The sequence below is a fragment of the Seriola dumerili genome, unplaced genomic scaffold, assembly GCF_002260705.1.
Source record: "Seriola dumerili isolate Sdu_G_001 unplaced genomic scaffold, Sdu_1.0 BDQW01000291.1, whole genome shotgun sequence".
Classification (NCBI taxonomy): Eukaryota; Metazoa; Chordata; class Actinopteri; order Carangiformes; family Carangidae; genus Seriola; species Seriola dumerili.
Window position 1 is genome coordinate 1618564 of NW_019174546.1, and position 16891 is coordinate 1635454.

Sequence of the window (16891 nt, forward strand, 5' to 3'; positions counted from 1 at the left end):
CCTAAGCTGCAGAATTAATGACTAATAAATGACAGGCAATGATTTATTTCTCAAAAATAATACATGCTTTTGGTAAAAGTGCTCCCTTCTTTGCTATTAATTCTGAGATTTGTTTTGGAGCACCAGAGAAGTGGGGCTTATGCTAAGAATTACTTGCAGACACTAGTTAATCCACCTTTGATGACAACAGCCTGTCAAGCTGCATCCCCCACTCTTCCATGTTTTACACAGGAGTCTCTGTGGACAGATGCCAGCTCTGCTCAGGCCACTGCGGGACCAGATTTGCCGTACCTCAGTCTGGACCATGTTGACCCTCCGTGAGCGCAGCTCCCTCACGCAGTTGTAAATGTCTACCACGCCCTCTCGCTCCGCCATGTCCAGCATGATGTCGATGACGATGAAGCAGCCCGTCCGGCCGGCCCCAGCGCTGGAGACAAGCAAACCAATTAGAAGCTTTGGGGCGAAACACATAAAGTTATGACATTTAAAGTGTAGCATAATGAAAATAGGTTTTTAGTAGTTGTCTTTCACAGGATTATTAGGATTATTGTGATGGGTAAAGGTCTTTTACGCTTTTCTGCCTTTGCAATTAACAGCCACATTTTAAAGGCTTGGTTCACAAAAAACATTTTCTAACTTGCCTCTAGTGATGTCTGACTGTGAAGTTTTGGTTTTTCTTTGCCTTGAATTTTAAGTAACACTATGTTACTTTTGAAGGTTGGAATATCATATTCTTCTCCCACAAATAAAAAGTTGCACTCATGAGTAATTCTCTACACTTACAGCTGCAGCCTGACTTGGTTTGGTATGGCCCCTGTTAAGCAAAGGTTGCATAGCCTCACTTGAAGGAATCTGCCTCTGAGATAGACTAGAAGTGAATGGGATGTTGTTTGCCGTCGTAACAGCAATGACAAATTCCAACAAAAAAAATTCAACAGCATCATACTTTTCCAGGTTCTCAGGATAATCCACATATTTTGCAGTCAACACTTTTCTTTGGGAACATTTCTCTGCTAAAAGGTTCTGATGAAAAATAGTCTTAGCTAGTTGTTATGATAACTGTTATACACAAGTATACACTAACTGGTTAGACGGGTTGAAAACAGAGTGTTCAGTGCCAGCGCACACCAACCTGCAGTGAACCACCATGGGCCCAGCATTGGTCAGTGTCTTAGACTTGACTCTCCTAATAAATCCCAGCAGGCCTGTGGCGTGATAGGGCACGCCGTGGTCCGGCCAGCCCGTGAAGTGAAACTGTCGAATCTCCCGGATCTCATGAGCCCCCCTCTGAGGAACAGAGTCATCATGTTACACAGCACAGAGACGGCGGGGATGTGGGGAGGAGACAGAGGGTGCAGTGTACAGACGATGTGAGAGGTCCTTCTAAAGCAAATACAGGGTTGGATTGAATACAAACACTCACTTCATGGACAAGGTCAAAGGGAGGGGGGGGAGTTTGAGCAAAGTTTCTATTATCTTACAACAAGCTGGATGTTCAAGGCTGCTGTGCCCTTATTTCTTTACCTACTGTGACACTTCTCAGTCTTGCCTGGTCCTTCCAGGGACACAGGATTATTACCAGCCACAACAGCGTGACTGGTATTGTTTTCACCTTGTGAGTCTGTGTGTGTGTGTGTGTGTGTGTGTGTGTGTGTGTGTGTGTGTGTGTGTGTGTGTGTGTGTGTGTGTTTCTATGTCTGTCAACTGTGGAAGATGCAGTCATGAAACTTTACAGATGTGTAGCTGAGGTCAATATAAAAGGCAGAGTTTGAAGATGGGTGTGGTCTGACCCACGAGCACTGAGTGGATGGGTTATAATAGAATAACTTATGAGTACTCATGGGCCAAAACATCAACAAGTTGACGGTTGTCGCAGCTTGGGTGACACCATCGCAAGATGGTCTCTAGTACGTGACATGTCTGATCTTTGCTTCAGTTTTAGGAGGTTGGAATTTAAGTTTATTCTGTGGGTGGACCCATTACCTGTTGCTTTGGGAAATAACAAGTGGCAGCATGAGACTTAAAATGTCACTGTAACCTAAATCACTGTTTGTTCTTCATTGTTAATTAACCAACATTTAAAGTTAAACAGCGGGAACATAACGGCTAGAGAGGGTTCCGCTGGGAGAAGCTTTCAGTAGATAAAGTGAACTTGTCCTTCCTTAGCAGCAGTGCTGGGGCTAATGTGCCACTGAGAAATGCATTAGATTATGAATGATTACATAAACTGCTATATGTTATATCCTCTCAGAATGACTTACTTTTCATATCATTATATTTCCTATTAGTCTGGGAGTTTTTGTTCAAATATCAATACTACAATAAACAGTAACTTAAATATGTGTAGAGAAATGTTGTCAAGGGCCATGCTAGTTGTTGATGGTTGAAAAAAGGGGAGTGTGAATCATTTTAAAACAACTAACAGTAGTATAAGACATATTGTTTTAATATCGGTGCGTTGTTTTGTTAATAAAGTATATATCTGAAACAGAAATAAGTCATTTTTAATCAAGTGACATTAGAAAAAAACCTTTTAAAGACGGCCCTCTTCCTGGACCACTTAGCAATTACTGTCAAGGTCCATAAGAGTCGAGCACATAACCCGTAACTCAGTTGAGCACCTCCGAGCTGTGTGAGAGCGCAGTAGGCTGACGCTGAAAAAGTATGCATGCTGTTTAACATATTCAAAGTTTAAAAAGTGTACCTTCTCTACGGCAAATGTCCTGATGACGTACTCTGACAGCAGCTCGGTCTCTATCAGCGTCACCTTGATGTCTCTGTAGATCTCAGTGTCATCAGGCCAGTACTTACAGCACTTCACCTGAGGAGTGACCAAAGCAAAGTGTTTTACAACCACATGCATGCATGCACACACACACACACACACACACCCACACACACACACACACACACACTGCAATACATTTACATTCAAAATGCTTTTCCCTGCACTGCACACACCCATACAAGCCATTTGAATGTCTTGCTAGGCCATCACTTTTTTTTTTCCTCTTTTTTTCCCCCAATGAAGATAATTGTCACATCACGTTACCTCCCATTTGCCACCTGATATTTCAGGTTCTGAAGCGTTTCTTTCAAGTCAAAATGAGATTCGCTTCGTATTAGTTTCGGCCCGCGGTCAAGGATCTGCTGTAAATGGGAATCTTATGTATCGATGGAGAGCTCATTCTCACATTATTGCTTTTTCATTCTCACGTCGATAATGTGAAAATGAGTGTAAAGGTAGACCGTAAAGAAAAGCTGGAACAACGCAGGGTAGGTGCAGAGGGAGGTGTTCGATTTCTCCACCTTAAAATTTTGAGTACCGGTGCAGAGAAATGGGACAAAACATTAAAAAAATAGTGTACTACAATTGGACGAGGGACATATAATGACAATCCAATAATGATATGAAATAATAAACCCTCAGCTATTTAAAACAGATTTCCCAGCAGAAATCTAAAACACCCCACTGAAAATATTACTTGTATTAGGTATCATAAGAGTGCAAAATTACCCCTCTCCCCCTTCCTCCCCCTTGTTCAATTAAACTGTTGATACTGAGGGAGTAAGGCTGGTAATAGGGACTGAGATCATGGAGGTATATCAGAGAATGATAATTTTTGATGAGGGATAAATGCGACATCAGCCACAACTTGATTCAATTTTCATTTCTGGAGTCTATGTGCTGATTAGGAATGAAATGAGATTTTGGTTTGTGGAGTGACACAGACAGAGGGGGACTTTCAGGTCCCTCTCTCTGACACCCCCGATGACTAATCCCCGATGACAATCACAAATCCACCGTCCGCTTCCAGCCAGATTGAATTAGGCAAAAGCCATTACCTTATTAGATCACTCTGAATCAGGCGCCTGGTTCGGGGGGGAATTAGCCTTTGGGCTAAATTATGCCAGCATATACACAGATGTTCTTTAGCGTGGGCACACACTTTGTATGTGACTGTGTGTGCACAGCTCTTGAACTCACTTGCGCCTATGGATAAAGTGTATAGAGAAGATGCCCACGTAGCATCACCTCATCACACACATCAGCAACGCTACCTTCCAAACCAAATCTCTCATACATCAAAGTGTGCTGAGTGCCGCCCCTGTGTGCGAAACCAGCAGGACAAAGTCTGTGTGTCTGTCTGTCTGTGTGTGTGTGTGTGTGTGCGTGCGCCCGCGTGTGTCTGTGAGTGTGTGCGTGCCAGGATTTCCCAGAGTTCATCAGCAACTGTGCCGAGCAGATGGCCCACTGTGATATGGCGGAGTGATTTTATGGGGCCCTCTGTGGAGCCACCACCACTGTGACCAACTGTGCCTACCGCCCGCCATTGGACAAGGATCATATAACAGACGGTTTGGGGGCCGGGGCCCGCCGAGGACGCCACCGCAGCTAAGCAGGTGTGGAGAAGGTGTGGGGCGGGGCGGGCAAGGCTCAGCTACTGTAGAGGAACGGCCTAATGAGGTACCTAGAGATGGGCCCATGAATCATTATCAGCTCTGCTACATTTAAGCCCCACCAAAAATGCACATCAGCGAAATCAAGGTGTGCCTGTGTTTAAGGGGCTTTCAGTGTGAATGTGTTTAAAATTCTTAGAGAAAATCCCCTGGCAGTCAAAGCATTACACTGTATGTTAAGACCTTCATTTTCTCTTGATTATAACCTAACCAGGAGGAACTACAGTGTGAGTTAAGTGGAACAAATTAGGACTGAAGTAGGGCTGTGGGATTTTTTTTTCTCCATGAGTTAGGCCACATGCTGTACTGTGCAAAAAAAAAAAAGAGGCAAGGCTCTACCATTAGTTTGAACATTATGAACCGTCCACACCACTCAATAACAGTCCCCTTTTGTCCAATGAGGACAATATTAAGAGATGTTTCTGCTCATAGGAGCCTGGTAGGAGCTGGCGGCTACAGCACAGTATAATCTCCTGTTATAGAGCCACTCAGATGAAACAGTAGTCAGTTGCCTGGATGCCTCTCTGGTAATGAAGGCCATCAATCAGTTTCTTCTCACTTCTCGCTGATCAGATGATGGAAAAAGAGCTGGCGGCACGCGAGACCCACGCCTCACTAAGCCAACGAAACACACACACACACACACACACACACACACACACGCACACGCAAAAAACATCTGGGCACTGATGTTCAAAGACACACACACACACACACACACACACACACACACAAACAGACACACACTAAAAAAAGATGACTCCGTTTGCCTTGAGATACAATCAGACTGTCAGTCGACTGGGGGCAAGGTAATCTTATTTGAGATCTGCGGTGCTAGTCAACATGTATTTAATACCCACCCTGCCCACTTCCACCAGGTTGGTCACCATGACGATAGCTGCCGTGTTCTCCTGCCAGACCATCCTCCAGAAGTCAAAGACTGTCTCCTGCATGGGGCCTTTGAGAGACAGAGAGACAGAGAGAGTGAATTTCGCCCTTAGAGATTCAGAGAAGAGCACATTCAAACGTCTCCTGATGAAACTGTTCATCAGGCAGAACTGTCAGGAGAATATATAACTGCTTGTCATAAAGCCAGACATGATTTCCCTTTCCATTTAGCACCTACCCCGCTCTTGAGGGTGGTCCACATACATTTAAATTAATAGGCCTTTTTTTGTCATTAGACTCTTGTAATAAATGTGGACCTGAAGTTTTCAGGATTCATTACATTCATGGACCGCCAGACAACTCTGAAGTCAGGGACACAACATATATTGTTAGACTCCATTGTGCTTTGCACATTATCTGGGTTATATTTTTGAACAGGAATTTATCTTTGAATAGGAAAACTCCAATGACTAAAAAGAGAAGAGTCTATTCTATTAATACCATCAATCAATAAATATCAGACTCACTGTTTTTAACTTTTTTAAATGTATATTTTGTCTGAAAACTAAGACGTTAGTTTTCATGAAATCTATTTAAAGTCACATTTCACATATGAAAAGTGTTACATAAACAACATTTATTATTGTTAATAATACATAAACAGTATGGCCAAAAGTATGTGGACACCCAAACATTACTCCTATATGTGATTGGTGAACATCTCATTCCAAACTCAGAGGCATTTTTTGCAGCTATAACAGCCTCCACTTCTCTGGAAGACTTTGGTTGATGAGGTTTTGGAAGCTGGCTGCAGAGATTTGCTCCCACTGAGCCCAAAGACCATCATCAGTGATAGTTTGATGTCAGGCAAGCTCAAAGGCGCCATTCCAGTTCATCAGAAGGGTGTTTGGTGGCGCTGCAGGCAGGGCTCTGTGCAGCCCAGTTAACACTGAACTGAGAAAACCATTTTGTTTATGGACCTGGCCTTGTGCACAAATGTTAAAACACAAGTTGGAAGTATGCTACTGTCTGCAATATCACTGATTTCACCTTCATTGGAACGAAGGCACCGAGCCCAAATCACAAAAAAGATACTTTAATCTCCTTTTCATTGTGTGTATTGCACGTCAGGGTATATTACATGTAAGTCTTCATGTCACTAGCAGTTCGCGCAAAGATCTGCATAACATGGACAGCGGATGGTAAAAGGTTTATTTTAAATACTGTAATACACAATAACAATTTCCATCAGTCTTTTTCTCATTCTGTGTATCTCTCACTATATTTACTTATGATTTATATAAGTAACTATATCTGTTTAATTCAGTGTGATATTCATCACTGCATTCTTCTTAATCTACTTTACTCTGTCCATGTACGCGCCGTGGCAACATGCTTTTTCATCATCACATCATGCCAATAAAGCTTCTGTCTGTGTTTTCAGAGGCAGACCGACTGTCAGATCAACTCACACACAATATAAACACAGGGGATTTGGAGGTATTACAGTCCTACATCGACAATGCAGTTTATAGAGTATTTTCCCCTCCATTTTCACTCCTCGGTTCGAGCACTGAAAAACATGTCAAGTCAGATTTATTTATAGAACTTTCTACAACAGATTCATCGCAAAGTGCTTACTCTACAGCAGAAAGCTTAAATACAGATGAAAACAAGAGAGTACAAATTAATCACAAATTTCAAGATGAGGCTAAAGCCCACGCCTTTATGTGTGTCTGTCTCTGTGTGTGTGTGTGTGTGTGTGTGTGTGTCTGTGTGTGTCTGTGTGTGTGTGTGTGTGTCTGTGTGTGTGTGTGTGTGTGTGTGTGTGTCTGTGTGTGTCTGTGTGTGTGTGTGTGTGTCTGTGTGTGTGTGTGTGTGTGTGTGTGTGTCTGTGTGTGTCTGTGTGTGTGTGTGTGTGTCTGTGTGTGTGTGTGTGTGTGTGTGTGTGTCTGTGTGTGTCTGTGTGTGTGTGTGTGTGTCTGTGTGTGTGTGTGTGTGTGTGTGTGTGTCTGTGTGTGTCTGTGTGTGTGTGTGTGTGTCTGTGTGTGTGTGTGTGTGTGTGTGTGTGTCTGTGTGTGTCTGTGTGTGTGTGTGTGTGTCTGTGTGTGTGTGTGTGTGTGTGTGTGTGTCTGTGTGTGTCTGTGTGTGTGTGTGTGTGTCTGTGTGTGTGTGTGTGTGTGTGTGTGTGTCTGTGTGTGTCTGTGTGTGTGTGTGTGTGTCTGTGTGTGTGTGTGTGTGTGTGTGTGTGTCTGTGTGTGTCTGTGTGTGTGTGTGTGTGTCTGTGTGTGTGTGTGTGTGTGTGTGTGTGTCTGTGTGTGTCTGTGTGTGTGTGTGTGTGTCTGTGTGTGTGTGTGTGTGTGTGTGTGTGTCTGTGTGTGTCTGTGTGTGTGTGTGTGTGTCTGTGTGTGTGTGTGTGTGTGTGTGTGTGTCTGTGTGTGTCTGTGTGTGTGTGTGTGTGTCTGTGTGTGTGTGTGTGTGTGTGTGTGTGTCTGTGTGTGTCTGTGTGTGTGTGTGTGTGTCTGTGTGTGTGTGTGTGTGTGTGTGTGTGTGTGCGCGCGTGTGGCAAAGCTCAAAGTAATTACCACTACACCTCATCTGTTCAACACCAACCTTTCCACCGAACCGGACCCAAACGTGCCTGGTGAACATTGAAATAAATGAGCAAAGAGCCGTTCAATGCCTCTAATATTTAAAACTTCACTGAGCAATAATTGTGGATTGATGGGAATTTAATTATTATTCTGGTTAATTAAAATTATTAATATTAGTTTTAATCAAGCACCAAGCCGAAAAAAAAAGGATTGCTTCTGACAAATTAATTAGTAAATGCAAATCTCGGCAGTTGTGCATTCTCCTGCGTTGGCCCGAACTACCTGGAGACATGACAATTTATGCAGACCCACACAGACACACAGGCTAGAGACACAACATGGCACAGACACAAACTAATAGTGTTTTTCTGCCTTGTCATTTATTAAGTAAATTAAATAACCTTTAGGCCGCCCAGACCTATTAAAAAAAAAAAGGCCATGTCAAAACAGTCACAGTGCATGCCAACAACTGATCTTTACATTTGGTCAGCTTCTTAGTTTTCATGCCCCATTCAACACTGACATCTATCATCTTATAAATTTCCAGTAGATTTTTCTTTTCAAGCATTTTTGGGGGGCCTTTCTGTTTCTATGTGATAGTGGACATCTGACAGGTGGCGGAAACAAAGGGAGAGAGAGAGAGCAACAAACTTCCCCAGTGGAAATCCAACTGCGACACAGCACAGTATTTGTTATGCACCATTACCACGAAGCTGCCATTGTAAATAGTTTTTTATTGTGGAAAATGCGTATATATCCTCACTACCTGAGCAGGGCAGAGTGCTTCACAACGCCTTTACTCAGTCACACACAGACTATGGCAGCTGCCTTACAAGGCAGCGGCTTGGCCATCAGGGACAATACAGGGTTCATTGTCATGCTCAAGGACTGGGATTATTTGCCTTGAAAGATTTGTCTAAAAAAAGAATACCATTATAAAAGATATCGAATTTACAAGAGACATATTTTGAGAGCTACTATGTCCAGGCTCAGGCATGTTCATTCTGCATTAACACTTAGTTGACTGTAGTTGAGTTAAATCAAAACTACAATCACTGCTTATATTGTCTTGAGGAATGAAACACTGAGGTTGGTCTGTTCGATATGCATGGCTGGTAATATCCATCCAGGGCCCTGCAGGTGTCCATTATAACCTGACACTGTAACTGTACACTGCACAGTACTGTTTGCTGCTGCATCTCCCTCTGCCACACCAACCTTTTCCTTTTTACTTTACTTTCGTATTGTTGGTCTATGCACGTTCATTAAGGGGGGATTAGTTCTGCAGCAGAATGAGGTTGCTGCTCAGATTCTTTGAGAGCTCCCTCAAAACCTTTTCTGCCAAAACTAATTCTATAACCATTTTCTATAAATCATCAATTTCTTGTTGTTCTTTCTGACATCACAGCGCTGCTCGCTTTGCGGAGAAAACACATTTCCTCTTGAAATAAAGGTTTTATGTGTGTGATCGGTAGCCAAGCGGTTAAGATGCATACTATAACCACAACATCATCGGTTGGGGACCTTTGTTGCTTGTCCGCCTCCTCCTCCTCCTCCTCCTCCTCTTCCTCCTCCTCTCTCTCTCTCTCCACCTTCATTTTCTGTCTGTTTCTTTACTCTCACTGTTAAAAAGAATGGAGGGTTTTATTGCATATAAAATGAATGTAAGAGAAGCTAGTAGACACCAGTTGCAGTAACCTCTGCATCCTTTTCTGTTATTGTACTGTTTGTGCTCCTCATTGGCTTATGTCTTCTGCAACAACCTAATTTCCCTCAGGGCATCAGGGAAGTGTCATCAACATTTTACTCACTTGATTGATCAAGCCATGTTTGATCTGCATTCTGTGATGCGTAAACAGCTCTTGCCTGTCTAGCCTCTAATTGTACTCAAATACAGCCTCGTGTGACATAGTTTAAAATCACTTCTATTTGTCACAAACTCCACAATGAAATTTAGAAGACTTTTTGGCTGGGAAAAAAAAAAAAAAAAAAAAAAAAAAAAAAAAGATTCAAAATGAACCATCATTTCTACAATCGTGTTTCTGCTGCCAGCCTGCTCGTGCTCGTCTCTCCTCGGAAAACAAGAACATTTTGCAGGGTATAATAGTTGTTTTGTTTTGTTTTTTTTTTTGAAAAATTGAAGAATGAACTTCTGCTGACTTCCCAATTGGATATCTAGAAATTTGGAACAAAACTCCTCTATATCTTCCATTTGTATTCCCTCACTTCTTCTGCTATGCATGTGGTGGTTTGTCTTGATTTTAACTATAGGACCTCAATCTCCAATTCCAGTCACTTCTATTCTCTCCAATAACTACCCAACCTGATTGAGCCACCCACTCTGCTGCCTCCTACACTTGTCCCCGAGGGAGGATACACACTGCTGAGAAGTTTGAGAGAGGGAGACTGAGAAGCAGGACAGCTGGTGTGTAGGACTTCAGTAACACAATAACACTTGGCATTATATGGTAAATCATCCAATGGGAGAGGCTTGCCAAGCTTTAGCCAGCCAATTTATGTTTCCATATGCATGTGGCGATGGAGAATAGGTGAGGAGGAGGTGCTGGGCAGAACTGAACTTGATGACACTCGAAAAGAAGTGAGCATGGCTTGTGATGAATAGGTGGCTAAGAACAAATGGATCTCAAACACAAACAGTACCTTCCAAAACAGAGGGACACTTCAAGTCTCACTGTTTTGGTTTTTACTGGGAAAAAAAGCTCAATTTGAGATGGGTTTGGAACAGAGTTTTACACAGATTTGGATCCAAAAATTGACATGTCCCCATCTTGACATCAGTGGACACTCATCACTGCAGCTAATGACTAGGAAATAAGGTTCTATTGCGATCATCAAATCTCTGAAAATTCCTCTAGTAATAGAAAGTTGAGAGAAAATTGCGAGAAAGCATGAAAGCCTGCTAGAAAACAGCGACATTGGTTGATTGTTGAAACTCTTGAAACGACATGCATTTTACGTCCTGACCTCGTGTGATTAAGTCACTAATGACTTTTCTATCAGGAGGTAGTACGACGTCGTAATAACAACACAAAACCTCTTATTGTGGACCTAAAGGCAGATGGTTGGTGAACAAAGAAACTGTGACTTTGAGACTGATGTTCACAATGAACATTGATTTCTTTTAACTGTGATTTCATACAACTTTTTTTTTCATTTTGTTAGCTTGTTACCTTGCAACTGACAATGGCTGAAGCAGTGTTAGCACTTGTGCTAAGGCAAACTATCGCTCTCTGTAATGACAAGGTTTCAGGTTTCTTTTGTCTCCCTCCGTCCCCATGGAGATTGGTTCCATAGGTTTATGATGGATGGAATCCAAGCTGTCTGAACCCATTTTTTGAGACTGTCATTGGTACTGTGAAATTCCAAGGTGGAAATACTCAGCTGTGGTGTTGACTGCTTATTTCACTCATGATATCACGATGATATGAACTTGTATAATATAAAAACACCATGTCAACAAAGTTAAAAACTTGACTTTCATTGGTGGGGGTCTTTAAAACACAAATCAACACATGTATAGATTCATAGCAATGTCATTGTCTTTATAAAAGGCCCTTGCTGAGTGTCTGCCCTACAGTGTCAAAGACCTAAGCCACAGGTTATTGGAGAGAGCTACAAGAAGAGAGCAGTGTTTCTAGTGCGGTGTGCATGGAGCTGAGTTGGAGAAGTTTGGAGGAGTCACTTCACAGAGGAAGAACAGCAGTAGGAGCTTCACTTCCAGCTGTCAGAGAGCTAATGCTGCTGCAGCCGGCTCTGTGTTTTGGGACCAGGCCCGTTCCTCCTTTAAGCAGCAAGGAGTGTGACAGCTGTAGAAATCCCCCAGCCAGGTACGCCACAACACTCCTGATGAACATGCGTGCATACACACTCACTGGCAAACACGGGCTATGTTCCCCTCTTGCCCATTAATATTACATGCGGCAGACTTTGGCATAATGTACACTCACTTATCATTGATTTGCTCTCTCTCTCTTTCTATCTGCCACCCCCCCACAACCCCCCCCCCCCGCGCTGGGGTTTGAGATGTTAACCTGTAAATAATAAAACTTTTGCGCTGCTGGTGACATTTGCTGCTTGTGAAGGAGGGGAGGGAAGAGCAGAGACGGCTGGAGGGGAAAGCTTGATGAAATTGAACCCCTTCCTGCATCATGAATATTTTCCACATCACCAGGAGGATGCAGGCACTTATCAGAGCTGTTTGTACCCTGGCTTCAGTGTAATTCACAGTCTCCACCAGGAAGAAGCTCATGTCTGATCGGTATTTAAACGATCCGCAGGACATAAAAATGGACAGAGGCAAAGCAGGGGAGAGGGCAGCGCCGCATGCTCGAACTCAATCTGCTAAGTAGGCGAGCTGCTGTTGGTGTCGCTGAATTACTGAGAGTCAGTTGTTGTAGTGCTGCAGCAAAAAAAAAAAAAAAAAAAAAAAGTCCTGGATGAGAGAATGACCTACATAATGATGAGCAGAGCTTGGGTGATGAGGCTTTTATGGAGTGACAGCTGCTCTACCTGCCATTGTCACCTTGACAGAGCAAAGGGACTCGTCAATAAACCGCCAACTAATGAGTGCCATTGTAGTTTATAGCATAAGAGAACGGGGACAACGTTATCCCACATGTCTGTCATATTAAGCGCACCCTCAACCACCTCCACAACCAATTTATGACAAAAGATTTTTTAGCTTATCCAGCACTATTGCGGGTCTCATCACTTCCTGAGCTCCCGATGGTCCCGGCGGACTTGAGTGGAAAGTGTCACTCACTGAAAAACTTTACTGGGGGGGAGAGAACAGACTACTTCCCCATTTTCAGGCAACTGTGCCAATGCCCAGGTGCTCTTTTCAGGTGCTACAGTATGCAGTTTGTCTGACTGAGAGAGACAGGTCTGTGTCTGGCTTTCCTATCATCTCTGGCTGCTCTTTGCCTCAGTGTCAGCAGACTGAGCCTTCCTTCCTGTCAGTCTGCCGGAGCTGATGATGAATTATAAAAGGGCCTGCTCTCCCAGAGAATACAGATGTTTCCACACACACACACACACACACACACACACACACACACACACTTCCACTCTTTCGCACTGGATGGCTCTACACTGTGAAAAAGCCTTATCGTGACTGTGATACAGTCAATGGAAAATGAGGACTTATTATGCAAGCTCAATGAGAAAGCAGGGGCTAATTAACTTGAATGGAAACACGTTTGGCTTCTTGAGCTTTTCATCTCAAAGAAGGTTTCTGTTTGCAATATTTTCTTTGACTGCTAAACTCCATGTGCATATTTTTAAATGAAATATAGAACGCTCTTAATGACTATAGGACAGTTATAGGGAGTCATAATAATCCATCTGAAATCCTTTCAGAGGTGAACGTGCCAGTTAAAGCCACTTGTTTTTGTGAACTGACGCCCCCGCAGGAGAGAGTCGCCACTTGACAGACGGCTTCGTTTTGAGTGTTTGACTCGGTGGTCAGTATATAGCAGGTGCTGTGCATGCAAGCAGACAGACAAACTGAGCGGCCTCCGCCTGATTGGTATGCCATCTCTTTCTGGAGTAAGAGCAAACAGAGGGTTGTTTTAATTGAGACACTGAGGAAGAGAAGCAATGCACTAATAAACAGGTAATTATGCAACTCCCAGCTCCGCCAAAGCAGATTGTGAATCCATTAAGGCCTCTTCGCAAAAACGCCTCTTCCTTTTTTTTTTTTTTTTTTTCCCCTCCACTGATTTTTTTTTTTTTTTTTTTCCTAAAGTGGTATGCAAAATCTCAATGCATGCAGCCCTCTTGTGGGGGAGTGAGGCTCTCGACGCAAAATTCATAACAATTAACCATCAATCAGATTTAACCTCTGGGGTCATGGTAAGTGCTCCTCGCCCTGCGAATCTGCCGGCCAGATTAACACAGTGACAAAATGTGCCTGTACATGTCAGCTAATCCATTTATTTATTCAGCTTTCTCCCAGACTGCCTGATTAATCGCTCCCACACCACCGATGGAAGGAAAGAGGGAAAGAGACGGAGAGAGAGAGAGAGCATGCTGCTCTGCTCGTTCAGAGGTGTGTAAAAGCGTGTGTGTGTGTGTGTGTGTGTGTGTGTGTGTGTGTGTGTGTGTGTGCATGTGCGCGCTGAGCGGCAACAGATTTCCCCGAACACACACTTGACTGAGCATCAAAGAGTAGTTTGCAAGAGCGTATGTAAACAACGATGGGGATGTTCAGAAAGATATTACGTGAACACCTGCACACATCCACCCACACCACTCCCCCCACCCCCCACCACCACCACCACCACCACAAACAAGCAGACAACCTTAAAATCTCCTGCACATTCCAGCCCAGAGCGCCTCGCCAATTTTTAGTCAGAAAGTTTTATTCTTACCTTGGGTGGCGATGTAGTGATTCGGCCTGTGGTAGCCCTGAAAACAGAGAACGAGAGAGTCACTTCACTTCCCTCCCACTCGTAAAAGACCAGATGACGTGAGGTCATTTATCTCAGAAAACATACGCTGACTATGATATTTTGTTTGTGAAGGTTCACCCTTACATCCCAACTCATCACAAACAGCACTTTACATCACTGAAAAGAACAGATTTGAACTGTATTGAATCCCAGTCGACAGCTGTTGCCGTTTCAGATTGCCCCCTCAGAGCACTGCTGCTCCACCTTAAGAGGAATTGTTTGAGGAATGTTTCTGCTGCTCAAGAAATACTGTGCACAGTCAGCCTGCCAGCTGTTTGCCTGCTACTGTACAACCATTCAGTTCTTTGTTTCAACATCTGACATTGAGTGAGGGAAAATGCATGGGTAAAAAGCTTGTGACGGATGCTCCTGGATGCGAGGTGCATAAACACTCTCCATCACACACTCTATATGCAGCACACCTCTGGAGTAAGCAGCCAAAGTGTTGATAATCCCCAAGATACAACTAACAGCACTGATCTTCACAACAGGCCCCTAGTCTCACGGATTACTCTAATCCCTTCAAGTTTTTATTTGTGCAATTCCTTGTCTTCTCTCCTGAGATATGAGGCAGGAAACAAAACATTAGGACTTAAAGGCTCTTCCCCAGCCCTGCCTCCACTTGATTGTCCCACTCCCCACCTCCCCGCACCCACCCTTGCTGCTCTGCTTATCTCACTCATATTCAATTTAACTTGGACTGTGATTAACGCTCCTCCAATGAAGGGAGAAAGACACAAAGGATATTTTCCTCACTCACTCTCTCTCATCCACAGGGCTCCTTCAGCTATTCAGCTGTCCTCCATTTTTAATGACTTCTTTATCTCTGGACTGAGGAGGAGATTTGTTTGTGCTTTCATGTATGTTCTGTCAAGTAAAGTGGAGGCCCAGTACGGCGTCGGATTAGAGAGGGAGAGACAGAGAGGAAGCAAGGGCCCTGACAGTGACTGTCAGGTGAGTAGAGCTTACTATAAATGGACTTGCAGCTTTTTTCTGAGCATGTTACATTAGGTACACAAGAGTGTTTCTCCAACACGGAGATAAATGCAGAAACGTCAGTGAAATTATTAAGTGAACAGGATTTGTTTCCACGGATGTGTAAATTACTAAAGAGGAATCAAATATGTGTTCTGCTCTTTGTATTTTGCTGCACTGCTTATTACAATGATCATTTACATTAATTCTTTCCAGTAACAGTGGGATGTTGAATGTCTAAAATATGCAGTATGAAGTGTTTTCGCCTGTGGGCATGAATTTGTATTTTCAGTTTGAATATCATTAGACAGCCCACTTCTGCGAGTCTGGGGTGCCAACCATATCACCTGGTAAATTCATTTATATACTACTTATTTGCTTTCACAGATACATTTACAAGAAAATAAAGAAGAAGTGCTGTCTTCATCTTCTTCTCTGGCAGTGTTTCATCCTTATGCTGTACTACATTAAAGGCAAAGAGCAGGATAAGCCCAGATTACTGACAGGGCAACGGGAGTTACTGCCCTGAGGCCCCATAACCTTCAGGGCATATTTGTGTGTCAGTTGTTTTGTGGTAAAGGAGACCCTTGAAAATGAGCTGGTTCATCTCATGGGGTTCATCCTACTAATAAATGTATACAATTGTAATTTCAATTAATTGCAATAAGCATAACAAGCAGACTAGCTACTGAAATGGGCCTTAATTGGCTAGATCAGCTGTTCCCAGGATAAATCTTAAGATCAGTTATATGATACAATACAGGCCTACATGTACATTTTTCTGTAACTCTTGCATTTTTGTGAAATTTTTCTGACTTTTTTCTAATTAGTGTTTTTTCCTTCAAATAGAACAAACACTGGTTTAAAGGGGCCACAAACCAAAAAAAAGGTAATAAATAAATAAATAAATAAAATGTTGTAGAGGGCTGAGGGCCAAAAACAAAACCTTTCAATTTGCCAAAACAAAACCATAAACGTTCTGCTTAAGTTGCCAGGACCAGCTAATGTGAGGGAAAACAAATAAAATATGTTTCCTCATTATGTTGATAAAAGATATAATCTGGATGGTTTCATGTTATATATGAAGCATATCTGCCTGATGCAAATTAGTTGTAAAAGAACATGAACATCTCAGACACGGGGGGTCGGGGCACGTGACTGGCTTGATGTGTGTGCGTGCTTGCAAATTCTATCAAACCACTGCATTACCTCAGTATGCCACACACAACCCCAGCAAAACCTTTTTGCGCCCCATGTGCGCACAAAGACAACTCTGCAGAACACAGGCCATTACGTTATGTTTCCTTGCCTCCCAAATGCTTATGAAAATACTCAATCAGCTGAGGAGAAGAGAAACATACCCGCCTGCCTCTGCTTACTCATACATGACTCGAAATAATCGGCAGTATAATAGAGTACAATAACAAACACTGTGGGAAATGTTCTACACATAAGAGTTTATTGGGCAGGACAAGCTTTTAGATGGGTTAAAAAGCTTTC

At 43.0% G+C, this 16891-nt stretch overlaps 1 protein-coding gene across 1 annotated transcript in view; it reads right to left on the minus strand.

The window, feature by feature from the left end:
* Nucleotides 1–16891, minus strand: part of ptprm (protein tyrosine phosphatase, receptor type M) — a 127680-nt gene that overhangs the window by 9323 nt on the left and 101466 nt on the right. Inside the window, exons 26-30 of the mRNA XM_022758228.1 lie at nucleotides 14336–14372; nucleotides 5322–5419; nucleotides 2705–2821; nucleotides 1133–1287; nucleotides 292–427 (exon numbers count right to left, since the gene is read on the minus strand). Of these exons, the coding sequence (XP_022613949.1) occupies nucleotides 292–427; nucleotides 1133–1287; nucleotides 2705–2821; nucleotides 5322–5419; nucleotides 14336–14372 (543 nt within the window). The remainder of the gene's footprint in view (nucleotides 1–291; nucleotides 428–1132; nucleotides 1288–2704; nucleotides 2822–5321; nucleotides 5420–14335; nucleotides 14373–16891) is intronic.